This window comes from Elephantulus edwardii, unplaced genomic scaffold, assembly GCF_000299155.1.
Source record: "Elephantulus edwardii isolate Elephantulus edwardi_28Jun2011 unplaced genomic scaffold, EleEdw1.0 scaffold00226, whole genome shotgun sequence".
NCBI lineage: Eukaryota > Metazoa > Chordata > Mammalia > Macroscelidea > Macroscelididae > Elephantulus > Elephantulus edwardii.
In genome coordinates this window covers 3994848-4018932 of record NW_006399976.1, presented here as the reverse complement: position 1 = coordinate 4018932, position 24085 = coordinate 3994848, and the positions used below count along the sequence as shown (strand labels likewise).

General features: G+C 42.1%; 1 protein-coding gene across 1 annotated transcript in view; it reads left to right on the top strand.

Moving 5' to 3' along the window:
- LOC102843204 (stress response protein nst1-like) overlaps positions 1-24085 on the top strand; it is a 58141-nt gene that overhangs the window by 7380 nt on the left and 26676 nt on the right. Inside the window, exon 2 of the mRNA XM_006898349.1 lies at positions 22515-23309. Coding sequence (XP_006898411.1) covers positions 22515-23309 — 795 coding nt within the window. The remainder of the gene's footprint in view (positions 1-22514; positions 23310-24085) is intronic.

The window sequence follows — 24085 nt, the reverse complement described above, 5'->3', positions numbered from 1 at the left end:
CTTTGCTGACTGACCCTGCCTTTTTCTGGCCACAGACAGTAAATCAACCCAAGAGCCACTAATAAACTCTTTTGTTTCACTTCACCTGGTTTTCTGCACCTTTTTATCTTACATCCTGGTGACAAAACCTGGGAGGAGTAGGAGCTTCTTAGAGGCTGCTCCTCTACTAAGTATCAGGCCCTCTCCAGACCTTGTCGCTCCTCCCAGCAGCCATCCATGGTAAGTGATCTGCAACCCTTTCCTCGCCTCTCTTCCCTACACTACTTTCCAGGAACCCTGCTTGTGGTGCACCCTACGTCTTCCTGTATCAGGCTGAACCAGATTCAGCCCCTGAGCTCTGTGGGTCTGAGGTGATGCCCCAGTCCTCCAGCAGCTGACATCCTTCTTGCTCTGTGTGGACTGATTGTTGGGACGCCAAACTTTCTCCACACTTTAACCTAGAACAAGGCGAAAATGGGTCCACAATTCTCTAAATTTGATCTAAGACACTGCTTGGGTGCTTACTTTCTCATTGGCCTAAGGTTCAGGACCAGTTAAACACATGAAGAAGCCTCTCATCTTCTTCTGCATTGTTTTCTGGCCTCAATACCAGTTGGATGGCAGGATTTGTTTGCCCTCAGGATATTTTGCCTACAGCACTAGACAATTTTTACCTTCTCAGTAAAGACTCAGAGATACCTTATGTTCAAGCTTTCTAATTTCTTTGCTCTTGCCCAGAACTGTGTTCAAACTGTTACACTGCTCAAGTTCTTCTAGCCCGAAAAAAAGCCCTCCTTCTCTGCCTTCTACTGAACTTCCCTCAGCTGCCTCTTCCTCCTCTTCCTTTTTTGACTTGCCTGAAGATCTAAGTTCTCCACCTCGAGCTGCTCCTATTCCTCCCTCTCACTCTCCGCTGCCTCCCTACCCCCAACCAGGAGTTAATTCCTCAGCAGCACTGCCCCCTCCCTCTGGTTAGCTCTCACGCTCGCTCCCATGATCCCCCTCCACTTAGCTCTAATACTCCCCTCACCTGATGCAGCCACCAACCTCATTTGTCCTCTCCGTGAAGTGGCTGGAACAGAGGGCGTGGTTCAGGTTCATGTTCCTTTTCCCTTGTCCAATGTTTCTGCTATAGAAAAGACCCTCAGTTCCTTTTCTGCAAAACCCACTCAATATCATAAGGCATTTCACCAACTTACTCAAGCTTATGATCTAACTTGGCATGGCTTCATGTCATTCTCACTTTTACTCTCACTCCCAATGAAGACGACAACATTTTTTACATGCATATCAGGCATCTTACTGACAAAACTATGCCATTATGTGTCACTGTCGTCCCAGATACTGAGCCAAACTGGAATTATCAACAGGGACAAGAAGATACATGCAGGTGAGATCACAGGGTACAGTGTCTCTTAATGGGCATGCAAATCGCCACTCAAATAAGTTATTAATTACAACATGTTTCAGGAGATTACCCAAGGCCCTGATGAAAATCCAGCTGTATTTTTTTAATTGACAGAAACCCTAACACAATACACTCACTTAGACCCTTCCACTGCTCCTGGCTCAATAATCCTAGAGTCTGCTGTTAGGGACCTCTCCAAAGTACTGAAGAGCAATGGGATCTCTCTGGAGACTAAAGTGCATCTGATACAGGCCATGGTCACTTCAATCACTTGTTATGCATCAGAGAGCTGGACAATGACTAAGGAGAATTGATGACTTTGAGCTGTGGTGCCGGAGAAGAGTATTGAGGGTATCATGGACTGCTAGGAAAACAAACAGATTCATCCTAGAAAGGGTCAAACCGGGCAGCTCCTTGGAGGCAAGGATTCTGAGGCTCCGTCTAACATACTTTGGACATATTGTAAGGAGGGACTGGTCCTTGGAGAGGGACATCATGCTTGGTAGGGTGGAGGGACAACACAGGAGGGGAAAGCCCTCTATGAGGTGGATTGATTCAGTGACTGGGGCAATTAGGATGGGTGTATCGGAGATGGTGCAATTGGTACAGGACAGAGCAGAGTTTAGGGCTGTTGTACATAGGGTCGCTATAAGTCGCAAGCAACTCAATGGCACATAACAACAACAACTCACTTTATCACTCAGTCAGCTCTAGATATTCTGAAAAACTAAAAAAAAGGTTTGACATGGCCCCCAAACCAATTGATCTGGTAAACATTGCTTTTAAAGTTTTTAATTCCAGGCAGGACAGGGCTGAAGTAGCTAAACAAGCTTGCATGCATTAGCAGGTGGCATTCCAAGCCCAAGCCATAGTGGCGGCCCTTCAGCCAGCACAACAGGGTAAGAAGGGTCCCAGGCATAGCACCGATCCACTGGGAGCCTGCTTTAAGTGTGGCCTGAATGGCCACTGGGCCAGGATAGGCTCACAGCAATGACAGGCAACCAAGCCATGCCCAGCTTGCAAAAATAAAACAAAACAAAACAAAAGAACCAACCAAACAAACAAAAAAAAACCAGGTCACTGGTAAACTGACTGCCCAACTGTGGCTCAGTCACCCGCTGGGTGTGGCCACAGCGAGCTACTGTCTACCTATGAGTCAGTCCCGCTCCTGGAACTCCTGGGTCTCGCAGAAGAAGATTGACAAAGCCCAGCCTTGGGGACCCCTCTCATTCTCACTGAGCCTCAGGTAACCACTCTGGTGGCAGGTAAGTCTATATCTTTATTAATAGACACAGGGGCTACATTCTCCATCCTCCCCACCTTTTCTGGTGCTGCTACTCCTTCCCAGGTTGTGGTCATAAGGATTGATGGCAAATTCACTTTTCCACATCAGACTCCTCCTTTGCCCTGTACACTTGACAACATGCCTCTCACACACTCTTTCCTAGTTATGCCTTCCTGCCTCGTCCCTCTGTTAGGTCGAGACATCTTGCAATCACTCCAAGCAACCATCTCGATACCTCATATTTTGCCTCCCTCTACAACTGTCTCCCTCCTGCTTCCTCTCATCTCTCACTTGTCTATCACTGATTGCTTTCTCTGTGCCTATCTAGACCACTCTCCACATCTAGCAGTACCCCTCCCTTCAGCCTTCAACTATACCATACAAACCACAATTCATCTTCCAGGAATTCCCTAACACTATGTTTCCTTGTTCCATCCTAATACAGATGCCAGCTATGCTCACTGCTATACCTCATCCTCCTCTTTCTCAGCTACCTGTAATACTACCATGGCAGTGTCAGGAAATACATATGCTCCCCCTGGAGGATTCTTCTGGTGCAACTTCACTGTATAAACAAATTAATACTTCATCCTCATTCCCATGTGTTCCAACTATATTAGTACCTCAGTTCATGATGTATGAACATGAAAAACTCTCAGTCCTCCTTGACTCACTCTACAGTTACCACTCTAAACGAGCAGTATTCCTTCCTGAGCTGGTAGGGCTATCCCTAGCTTCCTCTCTGGTTGCTGCAGGTATAGGTGGTGGTGGCCTAGGCCACTCCTTAATTACCTCAGCAGATTTAAAACAACTACAAATAGCTGTAGATGCCTCTGCCAACTCTTTAGCCTCCTTGCAGTGACAAATCACTTCTCTAGGTCACGTAGTTTCACAGAAGAGACAAGCACTGGACTTGCTTACAACAGACAAAGGAGGCACATGTCTCTTTCTCAATGAACAATGCTGCTGTTACATCAATGAAAGTGGGGTAGTCGAGGAAAACCTAGATGTATACACAAACTCAAAGAGCTTAAAAAAAAGGGTAAAGGCCTAACAAACACACAACCAGGGTAGTGGCACACTCCACTATTTACCTGGTTAGCCCCAGTTCTTGGTCTTCTCTCAATAATTTGCTTAGCATTAATCACTGCTCCATGTTTTTTCGTTTTTACAGAACCCCACTCAGAAAATTTCTTGAGTCACAATAAACCAAATGCTTCTCCATCCATATTCTCAGCTCTCAAGTGAACCTCCTCCCAGGTCACCAGCTGGCCCAACTTGCCACCGCCATCCAGCAAGAAGCAGTCAGAGAGACTGCATCACCCCTATATAACCAAAAAGGCTGGCATGAAAGGCCACCTGGGAGCTGGGAAACATTCCACACTGACCACACCTTCTGAGAGAAATTTCAGTCTGCCAGGTGTAAGACAACTATGGCCAATCAGAAAAGAGCACAACCACCAAACACATCTTGCTTGACTGAGCAGCTCCATATTTGGGAACTAACAAAGGGCACCCAATCAACACCCTCCATGGAGAACTGACCACCAAGCTGACTATCCTACCTCTAACCCCTGCCTAAAAAGTTTGACCTGTAATTTCCTCATTTGCAACTTTGCTGCCTGACCCTGCCTTTTTCTGGCCAAGAGCCACTAAATAAACTCTTTTGTTTCATTTCACCTCGTTCTCTGCGCCTTTTTTATCTTACACCAACATGAAAGTTCTCCTCCTTTCCTTCTTTCCATTCTTTCTAGTGGCTAAATACTGAAAATATTGGAAGACAAAAATTTTGAGAGTTTCAGCAATGTCTCAACGCCTCCTCTGTTAGCCAAAGTACCAGCAAGTCAGAATACAGTTGAACTTCGATCCAGTGAGTTTCTCTGGAATTTGTATTTAAATCACCTCCATGCATTGCAAATTACTAAGCTATGTCAAGCAAGAAGTAACACTATTGTTATTCATATTTTAAAATATCCACCATCTAAATTTATTTTGGCTGGGGAATCTAAGAGTAAAATATTTTGACAGGCAAAGTCTGAGAAAGATTCAATGATAAACTTCCATAGTCTCTTAGGTTGCCTCTAACCTGCTTTGCTTCCTACACTACTAGACAGGAAAGGTTTTAGGTCAATAACTCAATCCTCTCCCTCGAGAGAAGGTGAAGAAGATAAACAAGAGATAATTATCTGAGGTAAGTTTTGAACTTATTGGTCAAAACAACAGCAGATATAGAAGGCTTTTCAGATTCCAAATGAACTAGAGTAAATCCAAACTGATTCTATTTTGTGTAACTTTGTACACAGGGCCTGTAATGATTTATCTAAAACTCACAAAGGCATTGGTAAGTGAACTCCGTTTGTGGAGTTGTCTCAGAGATAATTCTATTCTTTGCTCCTATACTTTGATATACTGTGTTCTGTTTTGAAAGGAAATGTTCTGTTCATGTGGAATTTCTGAAATTTTGAAGAAGGATTCCCCCCTCCCCCGCTTTTGTAGCATGCAATAAAATACTCTTATTTTGCTCTGCAGAAGTGGAGGTTCAGCTTGAGCTGGGTTCCAACTTGATGCCAATGAGTGAATGAATCTTTATTCTAACTCCAAGAAGGACCTTGGGTGCTCATTCATTTATATTGTACTTAATATAATCTTTCATTTACATTATGTTTCATACAATCATTCATATATACTGTATTTTATATAACAATTGTTGTTATTGTTGATTGCTACTAAGTTAAGCTTGACTAATAGTACCCTATGAAAAAAAGACCTAAACTCTGTTAACTGTTGTCATTTCTCAAAGTTCATAGAGTTTTCAGAGGCATATTGTTTAGGAAGTGAATACTATTCCTGCTTCCAAACCTGTCTTAATCTGGGAGCTCCACCAAACACTGTTCATCATGGGTAACCATTATGGTATTTGACACTCCAGTAGTACAGCGTTGAGGATCACAGCAACCCCAGGTTAACTCTGTACAGAAAATTGACAGACCAGTGCTGAATGTTCCTCCAAAATATAGTAAAACTAGGCTTAAGGGCCATAGGCCCTTGGGCCCAACCGACTTAAATACAAAGGCCCGCCACCAGGTTCTGTCGACTCTAAACAAGAGGCTTAAAGAAAACAAACAAACAAACAAAAAAAACCCCCAAAACCAAACAAACACTATACAACTTATAATTTTATTATTGTTATTGTTGTTATGTGCTACCGAGTCACCTGTGATGCATGGTGACCCTATGTACTGGAGCTCTGAACCCTTCACTATTCTGAGCCAGTGTCACTAATTCTGACACACCAACACCCATTGCCCCAGTTACTGTATCAGTACATCTCATCTGGGTCTTTCTCTCCTGCGCTATCCCTCTACTGTTCCAAGAAGGATGTCCTTCTCCATTGTCACATCTCTTCTGGCCATGTGCCCAAAGTATGTGAGATGGAGCTTTAAAATCCTAGCCTCCAAGGAGAAACTTAGTTTCACCCTCTCCAAGACAGACTTATTTGTCTTAAATATAACAATTACTACTGCAAGGAGACACTGAATGGTTCAGAATTGGGAAGATTGTACGCAAGGGATGTATTCTGTCTCGATACCTTTTCAATCTACATGCAGAAAAGATCATCCTGGAGGTTGGGCTGTATGAGGCAGAACATGGCATCAGGATTGGAGGAAGATTCATCAACAACACACATTATGCAGACACAACCCTACTTGCTGAAAGTGAGGAGGACCTGAAGCACTTGCTACAGATGATCAAGAACTGCAGGCTTCAATATGGATTAAGCTCAACATCAAGAAAACAAAGATTCTCACCACTGGGCCAACTGGCACCACCGTGATGGATGGTGAAGAGACTGAGACTGTTAACTTTAGTTTACTTGGCTCCACAATCAACACTCTTGGTATCAGCAGCCAGGAGATCAAGAGACAAATTGCACTGGGGAAGTCATCTATTAGGGAACTCTCCAGCGTACTGAAGAGCAATGCTGTCAGCCTAGAGACTAAGGTGTGCCTGATCCAGGCCATAGTCTTCACAATTGCTTGCTATGTGTCAGAGAGCTGGACCATGACTAGGGATGATAGACCTGATGCCTTTGAGCTGTGGTGCTGAAGCGTTTTGAATATACCATGGACTGCCAGGAGAACAGATTCATCCTAGAGAGGGTAAAGCCAGCCTGCTCCTTGGAGGCAATGATTCTGAGGCTCTGTCTGACATACTTTTGACATGTTGCAAAGAGGGACTGGTCTTTGGAGAAGGACATCATGTGTGGAAGGGTGGAGTGACAAAGAAAGGCAGACCATCAATGAGATGGATTGATATAGTGACTGGGGTAATGAGGGTAGGTGTGTCAGAGACAGTTAAGTTGGCACAGGACCAAGTTTCAGGGCAGTTGGACATAGGGTCGCAGTGAGTCACAAGTGACTCCACAGCACATACCAACAACTGCTTAATGCTTATTATGAATCTTTCCTATTCCTTTACCCTCCCCCTCAATTGCCCACTAACCTCTGGTATCTTAATGATTTCCACCATCCCCCTTTTCTTACTCCCTTCTCTTTTTTTTTACATTTATACCCATCTTGCTAATTATCCTTCAATTTTAAAAATACTGGTCTTTGTAGTATTTCTCCTTAGTCCTGAGACTTAGTTCACTCAGCATAATGTTCTCTAGACTCTCCCATGTTACACAGTTCTGATGTTAGCCTAAATTGGCTTTTTAAGCTATTATGTTAGCCCCTTCTGGCCTCCAGGTCCCTTAACTGCAGACATATTTTCTTGCAAATCATTAACAGCGGCGGGACTATGATAAGAGAAAGTGCTATCCACACTGAAAGTAAGACTTGAGGGAGAGTGGACCAAGACCCTGATGAGAACCAGACTGATGGCAAGACCTTGGTGATGGTGGTGGAGACATTGCAGCATTGCAAGCCAAGTTGTAATTAGAGGAGCTCGAGATAAAGGTCACAGTTAAGGATTTTGCTGTTCTTGCCTCTGATGATGGAAAGAAAAGCTGTTTGCTGAACTGAAATGGAACTAATTGAGGAATTATGCCTTGGGACTTCTGGACTTGCATTGGGTGATATTCTTTGCCTCCTTACTCAGCAACTTATTTCCCTAATAAACTCCACTCATTTTTTAAAATAAAGTTTTATTGCAATTATGATTTTAATGAGTCTACAGAAGTTAATTTTTCATTCATCCATTGTTGCACATTATACTCCCCTCCCTCCATTCCTCCCCCATTTCATTTTTTTTAAAATATTCATTCATTTTGTTGCACAATTACCTTCCTCCCACCACCCACCATCCTTTTTGCAACCTCATAGTCTGGGCTGTAGTAGTATGTATATTGCCTAATCATAAAGTCCTTTTAAACAGTTCTTCATCTGTTCCAATGCAATGGCCATTATCTATCCATCCTTATCTTATTCTCCTCCCAACTCCCCAAGTCAGACTCACTTTTTAACAATGGTGTTATGCAGTATTTGTCCTTTTGTGACTAAGATATTTCAATCAGCATGATGTCCTCCAGGGTCACCCATGTTGTATCTTTTACAAATTCACTATTTTTCAGTGTTGCTTAGTATTCCATTATAGAAATATATCATTGTTTCTCTATCCATTCATTTGTTGATGGGCACTTGGGTTGGTTCCATGTCTTTGCTATTGTAAATAATGCAGTAATAGACATGGGTGTGCATATATATTTGGATGGAGGTTCTGGTTTCTTTAGGGTATATTCCCAGTAGTGCAATTGTGGGGCCGAATGGCATTTCTATTTCCAAATTTTTGATAAAATGTCAAACCGCTTTCCATAGTGGTTGCATCAGCTGTGAATAAGGGTTCCAATCTCTCCACAACCTCACCAGCATTTATTGTTTGCTGTTCTGTTGAACTATGCTATTGTTACTGGAGTGAGATATATCATAATTGTTTTTATTTGCATCTCCGATAGCTAGAGATTTTGAACATTTCTTCATGTGTGTGTTTGCCATCTAAATGTCTTCTTTGGTGATGTATCTATTCACATCCTATGGCCATTTTGTGATTGGGTTGTTTACCTTTTTCTTGTTGGAGTACTCTTTAAATTTTAGAGTCCCTTATCAGATATGTCCTTACAAAATATTTTTTCCATCTGTGGCTTTCTTTTTTATCTTGTTGGAGAAGTTTTAATGTACATAAGGATTTGATTCTTAACAGATTCATCTATTTTGTTCTCTCCTATAGGAAACACCTCACTCTTGGTCCCACAAATGTGAGTAAAGTCTATGAGTCAACAACAAATAGTGATCCTTCTGCTGCTGGTGTGTCTCTGAAAGCACCATGGGGCTGGACTACGGTCTCTTTATCTGCTTTCTGCTCTGGGGCAGTGAGGAGGTATGCTATTCTCATTGCCTCTGAACCTAGCCCAATCCTGAGCCAACTTCATCAACTCAGACAGACCTGCCCCCATTGTCATAATCATTGTGTCAATCCGTCTTATAGAGTCTTCCTTGCCTGTGCTGAGCCTCTGCCCTTCTAAGCATGATTTCCTTCTCCATGGACTGGTCTTTTGAGGATGTTGTTGTTGTTATGTGCCGTCGAGTCGCCTGTGACTCATAGTGACCCTATATATGTCCAAAATATAAAAATTTTACCTCCAAAGAGCAACCTGGTTTCACTCTCTCCAAGACAGACTTGTTTGTTCTCTTGGCAGTACAGCTATGTTTAATACTATTCTCCAGCACCACAACTCAAAAGCATCAATTCTTCTTCTGACATCCTTAGTCACTGTCCAGATGTGTTCAGAGCAAAGGAAACTTGGACTGATGTATTTTAACAAAATCATTCTTGTTGCTTTGTTGAGTAGTCAGATGGTGCTTCAAAATCCTTGCCTCCAGGGAGCAATGTGGCTTCACTCTCTCCAGGACAGATCTGTTTGTTCTCTTGGCAGTACACAATATGATCAATACTCTTTCCTAGCACTACTCAAAGGCATCAATTCTTCTCCTGTCATTCTTAGTCACTGTCCAGCTTTCAGATGTCTAACAAGCAATTGAGCAGGCCATAGCCTGGATTAGGTGCACCTTCATCTCTAGATTGACATGGTTGCTCTTCAGCACTCTGGAGAGGTCCCTAAGAGCAGACTTTCCTAAAGCAACCTGTCTTTTGATTTCCTGGTGCCAAGAGTGTTGATTATGAGCTCATGGGACTTCAATGCTAGTTATCTCTTTTGGGGACACCTGTTTTCCAGCTGCACAGCAACTGCACACCAGTCTCTGCAACAACTGTAGGTCTGCAACACCTACAGTCACATGGGTCATTCCTCTGATGGGTCTGAGTCACTGTGACACCTTTCAGGAAAACAATGAACCCAAGAGAAATAGAGAGGTGGGGGAAGAGAACTAAGCAGGAACTGTGCTGATGTCAGAAATTATGGAGGTATACAGCAGATCAAACATTTGGGACACAGCTGATCCCGTACTTCTTGTAACTGGTCTGCTACAAATCTTAGCAGAACGAATTATGAATGTACCTATTATTACCCTATTCTTTCCAGTCCCCATTGAATCCCTTCTATTCCTTCACACCTGCCCATATCTCCCCACTGAATTCTGATATCCTAGTGATTTTTCCCTCCTCCCTGTTTTCCACCCTTGTCCCCTTTTGGACATTTTAATGCATCTTAATATATGAACTTTTCACTTAAATTTTCTTATTATTAGAACATGCTGCTCTTCTGTACTTACAATACACTGACACGGTCCATAAAAACAAACACTTCAAATATTGAATTCTAGAAGGAAGATAAGGAAGCTTTGGTGGCTTAGTTGCACTGCCAACACAAAGGCACACAATTGGAAGCCTGCACCTGCCCTGAGGAGAAAGATGTGCAATCTCCTCTCATGTAATTACTGCTTCAGTTATGAGTTGGCTCCAACAATGGTACAGAACAACAAAAAAAAATGGAGAGCACTTTTACATAAATGAACCAGTTGCAAAAATAATTACAGTACGCCCTGGAATTGAAAGAGAACAGAATACATATTATTTTACGAGGATTAGGGGGAAAATGAGTGCAAATGAACACACATCAGGATAAGGCAGTGGTAATTTTTCAAATATGCATTTTGATAAGATTCCTCCCTTGGTATAAATATACTTGTGCATCAATAGAAAAATTGATTTAATGAATGCTTTCTCAATGCTTACAGTAACAAGATTTTTTTTTTAAATGTGAAGGGTCATAGGTGTGTTCAGGGAAGACGGACACTAAAGGCCTTTAACATATTTCACAATTACAGGATCAATCCACAAATGTACTATCTTATATGATCTTCTAAAATACTTTACATGTTTGTCTTATATAACCTCACAAGTTCTCTGAGAAAATATAGCAGCTTTTCTATATGCATGCTAGAAAAGCAGGGAAGGAAAACAAATTTTCCATCATTCTATATACTTGTATGTTTTCTACACTGTATATACTTATTCAGGTTTGGGAAAAAGACGAAAATTACCAACATTACTTACAGACCTATTTCTAGAATTCCATTCAGATGTTTTTCTAAAGCATGAGGGACACCTGAAGACATTCTAACAATCCTGATAGTAATAAGTTTTCACTCTAATGTGAATTATAATATGTCTAGTGATTTGTGATGAATAACTAAATACTTTTACATGTTCTCAACATGTGAGTTTTTATTATTGTTATGAAACTAAGGAGGGTCTGAAGCATTTTCTGCAGAAGGTCAAGGACTGTAGTCTGCAGTATGGATTGAAGCTCAACATCAAGAAGACAAAGATTCTCATCACTATGCCAATTGACAGCACCATGACAAATGGAGAAGAGACTGAGATTGCTAATAATTTCAGCTTGCTTGGTACTACAATTAACACTCTTGGCATCAACAGTCAGGAAATCAAAAGACAAACTGCTTTGGGAAAATCTGTTGCCAGGGATCTCTCCAGAGCACTAAAGAGCAACAATGTCAGCTTAGAGACTAAGATGTACATGATCCAAGCCATGTAGTCTTCACAATTACTTGCTACGCATCAGAGAGTTGGACAATGACCAAACATGACAGAATTGACGTCTTTGAGTTGTGGTGTTGGAGCAGAGTACTGACCATACCACTGACTACTAAGAGAACAAATAGGCCTGCCCTCAAGAGAGTGAAACCAAGTTACTCCTTGGAGGTAAGGATTTTGAGGCCCTGTCTCATGCCTATGGGCATGTGGCCAGGAAGGGCAAGTTCTTGGAGAAGGACATCATGCTTGCTTGGAAAGGGTGGAAGAACAGTGCAGGAGAGAAAGACCCTCAATGAAATAAAATAACACAGTAACTGGTGTAATGAGGATAAGTGTGTCACACAGGCAGTGAGATTGGCTAAGGATTGGGCAAAGTTCAGAGCTATTATTGTGCAGAGAGTCACTATGAGTCGGAGTCAACTCATCGGCCCATAATAACATGTGAAAGGACTGCATAAAGCACTTACCACGTTCCTTAAATTCAAAAGGCCTTTCTCTCACTATGTATAGTGAGGCATTAGGAAACAATAAATGTTTTTCTACATTCTTTACATTCAAAAGGCCTTTTACCAATATCAGCTATTCTATGACAACTAAAATGGAAGAGAAACATGAAAGTTTTTTCCTGACAGTCATAAACACCTCTCTTCACCATGAACTCCTCTGTATCAGTTCTGAGGAAAAACTAAATCCTTTTTGACATCCCTCCTTTTCACAAGCTTTCTATCCAATGGGAGCCCTCATATGTACTGTGAGGTAATAGCAATCACTAATGCCTTGTCCACATTTCTTACATTCATAAGGCTTCTCTGCACTGTGAATTTTTATGTCTTCTTAGGTGAGAGGGTCACTTAAAGCACTGACCTAATCCTAACCCAAAAGGTTTTCCCACATTCCTTACATCCACAGGTCTTTTTCCACTATGCTGTCTTATATACACAATGAGGTTTGAGGAAGAATTAAAGGTTTTCCAACATTCCATACATTAAAAAGGCTTTTCTTCAATGTGACTTCTTTTATGTTTACTAAGGTGTGAGGAAGATATAAATGTTTTTTCACATTTTTTACACTGAAAAGGCCTTTCTCCACTGTGAACCCTTTTATGTACAGTGAGCTGTGAGGAATAACTATACGTTTTCCCACACTCCTCACATTCAAAAGGCTTTTCTACATTGTGAATTCTTCTATGCAGAGTAAGGTATGAGGAAGAAACAAATGTTTTCCCGCATTCATTACACTGAAAAGGCCTCTCTCCACTGTGAACTCTTCTGTGTACAGTGAGCTGTGAGGAATACCGAAAAGTTTTCCCACACTCCTCACATTCAAAAGGCCGTTCTCCACTGTGACTTCTTCTATGGACAGTGAGGCCTGAAGGGAAAAGAAATGCTTTTCCACATTCTTTACATTCAAAACGCCCCACTCCACTATGGGTAATTCTATGCTGAGCAAGTTTTGAGAGAAAGAGGAATGTTTTCCCACAGTCATTACATTCAAAAGGCCTTTCTCCACTGTGAAGTCTTCTATGGACACTGAGGGAACAGAAAGAAAGAAAGGCTTTTCCACATATTTTACATTCAAAATGCCTCTCTCCACTATGAGTTATTTTATGTCGAGTGAGCTGTGACAAAAAACTAAATGCCTTCCCACATTCCTCACATTCAAAACGCCCCTCTCCACCATGAGTTATTTTATGCTGAGTGAGCTGTGAGAAAAAGAGAAATGTTTTCCCACAGTCATTACATTCAAAAGGCCTCTCTCCACTGTGAATTCTTCTATGTACACAGAGGGAAGAGAAAGAAATAAATGCTTTTCCACACTTTTTACACTCAAATGTGCTCTCTCCACTGTGAGTTCTTCTATGCCGACTGAGCTGTGAGAAAAAACTAAATGCCTTCCCACATGCCTTACACTCAAAAGGCCTCTCCCCACTGTGAACTCTTGTGTGTGCAGTGACATACGAAGAACATTTAAAGGATTTCCCACATTCCTTACATTCGAAAGGCTTCCCGTCACTATGAATCTTTGTGTGTCTATTGAGATGGGAGGAACAAAGAAAAGCCTTTCCACATTCCTTACATTGGTAAGGCCTCAAGGCATTGTGAGTTCCAACATTTTCAGTGAGAAGTGAGGGACAATTACAGGGTTTTCCAGAATTCTCACATTTACAAGGTTTCTCTACAGGGACATTTCTCAAAGGAGGTATCAGGTAAGACAGACAAGTGCAGGCTTCTCCACATTCCTTACACTGATACGCCTTGTATTCAATAGGAGAGCTGAAGTAATACTCAGATGTGGGATCCTTGAAGGATTTTCCAGGATCATAACATCCAGGATTTATTACCGTAGGTTTTTCATAGTCACTGTCTTCTTTATGATACTTTTCTTCATCTTCTTCATGTACATCAAGGCTCTTTATCATATAATTTCTGTTAAAGAGGCAACAAATCAACAGACTTAAATTTGACATCACTTTGCAATTGCCATACAGTGTATGCGAGTTTTCTACTGAGTTGCAAAGTCAGGATTTTTGCAAAATCAGGATATTGCAAAGTCTGGATTCCGTTAGAAAATTTGGTATCATTAATGATATTCTTTTAAAAGACATTTCCTGATATGTACATACAGCTGGTACAGAGTTCAAATTCTAAATATATGATTCACAGGATAATACTATGCTGTAAAAATTATGTAAACAAACTACGTGACACCTAATTTGATAAACATTCACAAATTTAAGAAGACACCTGAACACTATCTCCTGAGACACTGCTGTCACATCAATGATACTCACCTTGCACATTCTTCCTCAGTCTTTTGCTGATGCTCTGTGTCATGGAATTCAACTCTTTCTCCTAACAGTGAGGACCAAGAGACAGTATTCACAGACAACTTCAGTCTATCATTATCCTGTTGGAAAACTGAACCAAAACTTTTAAAAGTTTAACAAAACAAAGCAGTATGAACATTTTATAATCAACAGGTAGGTACAAAGTAAGACTTTGTGGAGTCTGCAATTCAAGGATTTGGAAATAGACAAAAGGATATGAAACTTATTAAGTGATACACTGATGAGTGATAATGATATATACATAAGTAGTGTGTACTTAGGAAAATAAAATAGAAAAGTATAGGTAATGGCAGATGTGTATGAAGCTAATACTTAAGAGGAAATAAGACATAAAATATTTTCCTACAAACAAATAAAACATTAATATTGACCAAAAAAATTTAAAAGTCAGTTCAGGTTTGTGTGAAAATTTTGCATCCAAAAAAAACAGAAAAGAAGCTTTTTGGGGAAGATTTTTTTTCATATGCAATTCTGTTAAGCTTTCAAATATTTCTTGTCTTGCTCCCTTATACTGCACCCCCTTCTAAATTTTATTTCCAGTATATTAAATTTTTTCAATCATCTGTGAAAAAATATTTCTGTTGACAGAATTGAGAGGCTGTAAAGAATGATTGCAAATGAAGATTGCATAGTCTTATGACATTTTAGCTATACACAGTCTAGAGGAATAGACAGGAAAAGGTTTATTCTCAGCAAAATATACCAATATAACTCATTATAAACAGAAGTAAACTCTAACAAGGTTGCACAAATCTTGTTACAGCAAGATGACATCTTAAGAAAATGCTCATCTGTTGAACAGTTCACAGCTTTTAAACACAAGAGAAATATTCCATAGTTATCTATATCTTTCTGCTTTCACAGAGACGGCACTAGATTCCGAGTTCCAGTAGGGCAGTAAAAAATACCTGTCGTATCTTCCAGAATGTTTTCTTCAGCCTCTTATGAGGAGGGCAAGATACTCACGGAGTCAAACACATTTAGGAAGGAAAGAAGAAAAAAGAAAACAGAGACCACTCTTACCTGAGCATAAGTTCTTGAATATTTCTATCATCACATCATTGTAGGGTTTCCTCTGAGAAAAATCCAACAAAGTCCACTCTTCCTGGGTAAAGTCTATGGTCACATCCTCAACAACTACTGAGTCCTAAAACATCACATAGTCTAGATCAGCAATATATCTTCTTTCCTAATGTGTGGATAGTAGTGGATGGGTGCTGCTGGCATTTTGACTAGGTCCAATTCCAGCTTTATTTCCATCTTCACTATAATGTAGAGAACTCTAATATCCAACTGGATAAAGAGTTGTTCACCCAACTCAAATAAAGGTGGTACAATGGCAGGTGCATAGGCCAATGGAACAGAATCGAGAACCGAGAAATTGACCCATCTATCTGTGGTCAACTGATATTCAACAAGGAAACAAAACCTATCAAATGGGGAAACCACAACCTCTTCAACAAACAGGGCTGGCAAAATTGGCCTGAACCTGTAGAAAGCTGAAGCAGAATCTCACACCATACACAAAAATCAACTCGGAGTGGATCAGAGAACCACAGGAAAAGCCCAAAACCATAAAGATCATAAGAGACAAACTGGGACCAAACTTAGATGGCCTAGCCTATGGCATAAAGAGCCAGAAATGCACAACCAGGAGAGGATAAAATTGATGAATGGGACCCCCTAAAGATTAAATCCCTGTGTGCATCAAAAATGTTTTCAATAGGGTAAAAAGAAAACCTACTGAAGGGGCGAAGACATTTGGCAATAGCATCTCAGACAAGGGTCTTATAACGAAAGTTTACAGAATACTACAGGGCCTCTACAAGAAAAAGACTGATAACCCAATTACAAAATAGGCAAAAGACACAGACTTTTCACAGAGGAAGGCATTCAGATGGCCCACAGACACAGACAAATGCTCCAAATCACTGGCAATAAGAGAGAAGCAAATCAAAACCACAATGAGATGCCACCTCACCCCAACAGCAGTGACAAAGTTTAACAGGACAGAAAGAGATAACTGTTGGGGGGGATGTGAAGAGATTAGAACTCTTATACACTGTTGATGGGATTGTAAAATGGTACAACCCAAAACAGTTTGAAATTCTATATGACCCAGTTATTCCACTACTAGCAATACCCCCTAAGGAAATTAGAACTGAGATACAAACGGAGATTTGTACACCAATGTTCATAGCAGCATTGCACACATTGCAAGATCATGGAAACAGCCCAAATGTCCAACCACAATTGAACAGATTGAGAAATTGTGGTATATTCACATGATGGACTACTAAGCAGCACTCAGGATCAACAGTTTTAAAAAATACTATATGATTTGGAAGAAAATGGAGAACATTATGCTCAGTGAACTAACTCAGTCTCATAAAGATAAACACTGCATAAGACCATTATTGTAAAAATAGAAGGATAGCTAGCAAAATGTGTATAGGTGTCTAAGTGGGGAAGAAGTGGAAGCAGAGGGGTGAGGGTGGGCAGGGGGTAAATCACAATTTGGTTGAGTGGAGAGAGGGGGTAAAGGAAGTGGGAAAGATCAGGTGGGGACCTGAAAAGATGGGTAATCGTGGGCTTAGTTCAATAGTGATTAATTTCATAAAACACAATGTATGGGAATGATTATATGAAACACAATGTGAATGAAGGAAATTGTGAAACATAATGTATACAAATTTTGTATGCAAACCAATACAAAAAAAGGAATTAAAAAAAAAAAATACCTGTCATATTTTCCAGAATATCCTTCAGCCTCTTATGAGGAGGTCAAGGTACTCAAGGAATCCAATACATTTAGGCAGGAAAGAAGAAAAAAGAAAATGGAAAACACTCTTACCTGAGCACAGGTTCTTGAATATTTCTATCATCACATCTTTGTAGAGCTTCCTCTGAGAAAAATCCAACAAAGTCCACTCTTCCTGGGTAAAGTCTATGGTCACATCCTCAACAAGCACTGAGTCCTAAAATATTAAATAGATCAGCAATGCATCATCTTTCCTAATGTGTGGACAGTGGAAGAGTACTGCTGGCCTTTTGACTAGGTACAGTTCCAGCTTTATTTCCACCTTCACTATGATGCAGAGAACTCTGGTGGATAAGGAGTCATTCACCCAACTCAAATACAGGTGTTTCAAATCCACCAGCTGCTCCCTGGAAGAAGAATGAAGAATCTCCTCCAGGGCAACTTACACGCTCTGAAATTACCTTGGATGGTCAGTTATAAGTCATTTCCAATTTGATGGCAGTAAGTGGTTCTCTAATAAGTGTTTTAGAATGTATGAGGATGGCACAGGATAGGACAAGGTTCAGATCTATTGTTCATAGGGTCACTGTGGAGTTTTATCTTTCAATATGGTGTTCTAGCCATTTGAATCTGATCTGAATTTGTGGGTAGGCAAGAATATGTAAATAGGGTATGTTAGCCTATCCACAACAAAACTGGCTATCTCACCATTCCACAAGGTGATTGGCCAGTCTCAACAATCTACAATGGCTAGTCCTGCCATTAAATGGAACAGTTATAGACACAGATCTTAGATCTCACCCTGCCAGTAAAGGAAAAAAAGACTTCTCCCTGCCACGGGAAAAGAAACCTCATCATGAGGAAAAGAGCAGATATGGCCGAACTAGAAACCTGACATGAGATGGAGTTACCTTGTACTAGAGACCTGACAGGAGACGGAGTTACCTTGTGATCGCTATACCACTGGAAACAGAGCTGAGACCTTACCCAAGTTTGTAGGACAATTAAGGGTAGGAGGTTATAATTTACATGACTGAGAACTTTGTAACACTATTTAAGACTGGGATGGAGGGGGGAGCCAATACTGACAGGACTGAGAACTTTGTAACACTGGCCTAAAGCTAACAAGCTCAAGGCTGAGGTACCTGCAAGCACATTTTGGGAGCCATCCATCCAGACTGCATTCTCCTACTATTCTGGAGTATAAACTTTTGACTTCCCTAACACGGTTCTGTGTGGTCTGTAAGATACTGCATCAGATTGTGAACCCAGCAAAGCAGTAAGACTGGTGTCGAGATGAGTAGAAAGAGGTATGCTGGAGAAGGAGGGTCATTCTCCTTCTGTACCAGTTGGATTCAATTTGACAGTGCACCCACACAAAATAATTTTTTAAAAAATTCTGAAAAAGAAAGAGGTATAGGAGGAGAGGGGATATGACGGACCTCATGGGAATTAGTTTTGTGTTATTGATGCTATTGACAGGAACAGTTCCCTTCTGTGAAGTCAGTAAAGGACAGATACGGCCATCCCCACCTGGCCCTTGCTCTTTTTACAGATACTATGGTTTGTACTCGACTCAACAACACCTAACAACAACAACAACCTATATTTAAAGACCAGTTCAAGGAGATAATTGAAACAATGAAACAAGAAGCATCAATAGGTGAAAAGGACTAGAGAAGCACTGAACCAAAAGAGCTATTCAACACTAACCCATTTCACCCAACAAGTTTGGAAGCAGGAATGGCATCAACTTCTGAAATAGCTTACCTCTGGAAACTATGAACTTGGAGAAATAATGAAAATAATACAAGTGTTCAGGTCTTTCATTTATAGGGTTACTATGAGTCATCTACACCTCGATGGCACTTAACAACAACAACATAGAGAGAGCTCTGTGGGCCTGGTGGATAGAAAGTTATGCTACCAAGTCAAAGGTGGATGATTTTAATCTGCGGCCTTCTGGCTTGATCTTAATTGGTTTTGGTCAAACATTGTTCCAAGTGGTATAGCACTGGCCTGTCCATTTGCTGTATAGAGGTAACTCATGGTTGCTGTGATGCTAAATATTGTGACACTGATGTGTCAAATGCGAGAATGGTTACCCAATGGTGGACAGTGTTTGGTGGAGCTCCCCAATTAAAACAAGCTTGAAAGGGGAGTGGCATCCACTTCCAAAATAGCTTTCCTCCGAAACAGCTTGCCTCTGGAAACCCTATGAACTTGGAGAAACAATGAAAGTTATACAAGTGTTCAGGTCTTTTATTCATAGGGTTGCTATGAGTTGTCTATAACTCAATGGCACTTAATAACAACAACAAACCATTTAAGGAAGTAATATATGACCAAGTACCATGATCAGGTAGTCCAGGCTGATGACTCTTGCGTTTTCCTTCCCAGTAACACTGGAACAACAGAAGATGATAGAAGCACGCAGACTATCAACTGCTGTGTTCCAACATACAGACACAGCCTTGGACACGTTCACTAGACTATGACAAGAAATTTGGAAGACAGATACCTGCTGATGGGAAGAGATCTACATTTGCACCCATCTCCCAAAGAAAAGTGATGCAACAGAATGTCGGAACAATATCATTGATATTGCACATACATAAACTCTGGCTGGAGAGAATTCAAAAGTGCTGCAGGAGTTAATTAAGAGAAAACTACCAGATTTTCAAGATGGAGAGGCCACAGTAGAGGGATGGATATAAGTTTTGACACAGATGAATCCAGGTGAAAGCAGAGAAGACCAGAAAGATGTCTCCGTTTATTTTACCAAGTCTGCATCATAATAGATAGTAAAAGACCAATAAGGAAAGACTGGGAGATAAAGAAGCTTCCAAGGCAGGAAAGGATGGGACAGGCTTACGCGAAACAAGAACCACAGGAGGAACAGGTGAGGTGTATAAAGAATTTTAGAAAACATCTTTATGAATGACTGAACTGAAAGCCATCTGCTATGTAATATTTCACTCAGATTGAAAGTTCAAGTGGCAACAACTGCAAGAAAAAAGGGAAAAATAATGTTTCTTTCGTAATATTTTAAAAGGCAGACGTATCTTTTTGGCATAGAAGGACCATTTTTCCTATCAGCCTGTTGTTACGTATGCATGTTTTTGTTGTGTGCCAACGGGTTGGAATCGACTCATAGCTGGCCTTCTAGTGGGTTTTCAAAGGCAGTTTAATTGCAAGGAAGCAGACTGCCCATCTTTCTCCCACTGAGCAACTGGTGGATTAGAACTTCATGCCTTTTTGGAATGCCGCACAGCTTCTTACAACTAGGCTACCAGAGCTCCCTCATAGCTGACAATCTAGTGGAGTTTTTTCCAAAGATGTGAATCATGAGGAAGGAGAGGGAACAGCTGGTGAATTCAAACTGAATGTCTTTGTTTTAGCAAAGCAAATCCTTTCAACCCAGGCCTAAATTCCTCTTAGCCTAAAAGGGCAATTTTGAGTTAGCCTTCTTTGTACTGTTGTGTGGAGTTGCCTGCGACTCAAAGCGACCCTGTATACTAAACCCTGCCCTATCCCTTGCCAATCTCACGGTCTCAGACATCCCCATTACCCCAGTGATGGAATCAATCCATCTCATCGAGGGTCTTCCTCTCCTGACTGTCCCTCCACCCTCCCAAGCATGACATCCCTCTCCAAGGACTGGTCCCTCCTTGCAACATGTCCAAAGTATGTCAGACGAAGCTTCAGAATCCTTGCCTTCAAGGAGCAGCCTGGCTTCACCCTCTCCAGGACAAACTTGTTTGTTCTCCTATCAGTCCATGGTATATTCAATACTCTTCTCCGGCACCAAAGCTCAAAGGCATCAACTCTCCTTCTATCATCCCTAGTTACTGTCCTGCTCTCTGAAGCATTCATGGAGGAGAAGCTGCCCTAAGGCCCAAGAAGTCAATCCTGGAGTAGAAGTTCAAAACTCCTGAAGTCAAGAGATACTGCTCTAAGACAAAGAAACTGGCAGCAGCCTGAGGCATTAGGAAACACAGAAGCCAGAAAAATTGACATATAGGCCATCCCATCAAAGGCTGGATAGGGGAGACTGTTGTTGGAGTAGGAGAGAGTAGATATAAATATTGGTGGAGCAGGGCAAGGAGTAGCTCAAAACACACCTGGCAAGTTTGGGGACAAAACAGAATCTACTGGGGGTTTATTCTACTACTGGTAAATATCCTTAATCTGCTCTTCTCTATAAAATGCTTGTCTGTCAGATAATGTTCTGAGCAATCTAAAACAGACTAGAAAGAAGGATTGGCCATCCACTTAGGAAATAGCAGGCCTTTGCAAACCTATGTAGCCCTTCTTACCAAATTTAAATCTTTTGACTGTTGATGCTTGCCTCGCCACCTACAAGCAATAGCTGGTCTTCACTCCTCCACTAACACAGTAAAAGACCCTCAGTAAAAGATTTTCTTCTCAATGAATTAGAAAACTTTAACTGAATTACTGCTAAGTTTCCTGCAAATCACAAACTTATTTTCCTTTCCTTTCTTTCCATGTGCTGAATCTGAGACAGTGTGGATGAGGAAGACCAACCTTCAATCAATGCAGGCATTACAAAACCCTAAATGAACAGCCGAGGCAACTGCACGTGTTCCCCTTAACAACCTTTAAGCCTGCAAAAAGCTGTCAGGTGTCAGAAAACTGGCCTCTGCATGACCTTCCGGAGGACAGTCGACAGAAAAAGGCATGCTGTGATGACCAAGCATCAAACCACTGAGATGCCATTTTGAAAGACAACCTCAAGTACATGTCCTCTGACGACTCAACAGCTGACCCCAGAGACACCACCTTGCAGGCCAACTGCATGTGACCACTGATCTGCAGAATCCTCCTTTTCAGAAGACAAGGGCCACATTTCCCTTCTAAAAATGCTGAATAAAAAGGACAGGCTCCCCACATTCTGAATCTAGTGTATGTCTCCCCTGAAGTTTTCTATTCCCCATGTCATATACACACACACACACACACACACACACACATACACGTATATATACATACATATACATACACATATATACACACACATATAATGACATATAATACAATTTTTGCTTTATCTCTCCAATCCCTGTCTCCAAGATTGGTTCGTTCAGTGGCAGGCAAACGAACCTTGGATTTCCAGAAAAACGGCAACCAAAGAAGGGAGGGAAATATTGGGAAACTATAGATGAGATAAAGATTTTATATTCAGATTTTACAATTCTAGGGATTCATTTAAAAAAAAAACCAAACACGTGCAAACATCACAAGTTAAATAAAAAAGGGGGGGGGCTGCCAGCTAATCTCAGCACTGCGCCCACCACACCCCGCACCCTTGCTGTACCCACGCCCCTCCCGGCGCGGCCATCTGTCCTTGTCCCTTTGTGGAGGGCCAGCCGGCCCGCCCAGTCCCCACCCGAAGGGGCACAGGTCCTGGGTGGAGGAAGGAGGTGGCTCTGGGCTGGGATCTGTCCTAGACGCGCACAAAGGAGGCGGAAACCCGCACTTCTCAAGGCCACTCTGGTCGCGGTCTCGCCGTCCCCACCGGCCCAGCGCCTGCAGGAGCGGCCTATGCCCGGCGGGCGGGCGCACCTGCACCCCCGCTCACTCGGCGCTGTGCTCACCGGGCTCAGGGCTGCGCCGTCCGCCATCCGAGCCCGCGCTGTTGTCCCCGCGCCGCAGGGACCTCGGCGGCCGCCGCCTCCAAGCAGGGCCCTCGGCGCCGTGTCTGCGCCCTCATTGGCTGGAAGACCGAGTGCCGGAGCACGTGACCGGAGGAGCTGCGCTCTACACCCTCTAGCCCGTGACGCGTCTCGTCACTGTCCACGTTGGCCTCGCCCCCTCCTCAAGTTCATGGAGATGAAAGCCTGCGCAGTGGGGATCTTAGCTCCAGGGCTCGTGTTTGCTGAGGATCTGCTGGAATCTCTTAGGGTTAGGAAAAGAATAAAGGCCCCAACACTTTTCACTCCATTTTTTGCCCTAATAGTCAAGCTAGACTCAACAGCAGGGCACTTTTGCAGTGGTAGCACGAATTCCACTGATGGCTTGTTGTTGTTGTTATGTGCCGTGGAATCGTTTGCGACTCATAGCGACCCTAGGTAGTACAACAGCCCTAAACCCTGCTCTATCCTATGCCAATCGCACTGCCTCTGACACACCCAGATTACCCCAGTCACTAAATCAATCCACCACATAGAGGGCCTTCCCCTCCACCCTCCCAAGCATGATGTCCCTCTGCAAGGACCTGTCCCTCCTTGCAACATGCCCAAAGTATGTCAGACGAAGCTATGTGGTTCGAATCTACTAGATGCTCCACCAGAAAAGGATGGTCTTTCTCCTGTCTGACTTAAAAACACTGAAAACCCGCTGGAGGATCAGCGATGGATCTGTTCTTAGTTAATGATGCATACACCACACACACACAATTTGTTGTTATGTGCCGTTGAGTCACTTGCGACTCATAGTGACCCTATGTACAAGAGCCCTAAACCCTGCTCTATCCATTGCCAATCTCATTGTCTCTGACACACCTACTCCCACTACCCCAATCACTGAATTGATCCTTCTCATTGACTGTCTTCCTCTCCTGCGCTGTCCCTCTACCCTCCCAAACATGATGTCCTTCTCCAATGAATGGTCCTTCCTTGCAACATGTCAAAAGTATGTCAGATGAAGCTTCAGAATCCTTGACTCCAAGGAGCAGCCTGGCTTCATCCTCTCCAGGACAAACCTGTTTGTTCTCCTAGCAGTCCATGGTATATTCAACACTCTTCTCCAGCACCACAGCTCAAACACATC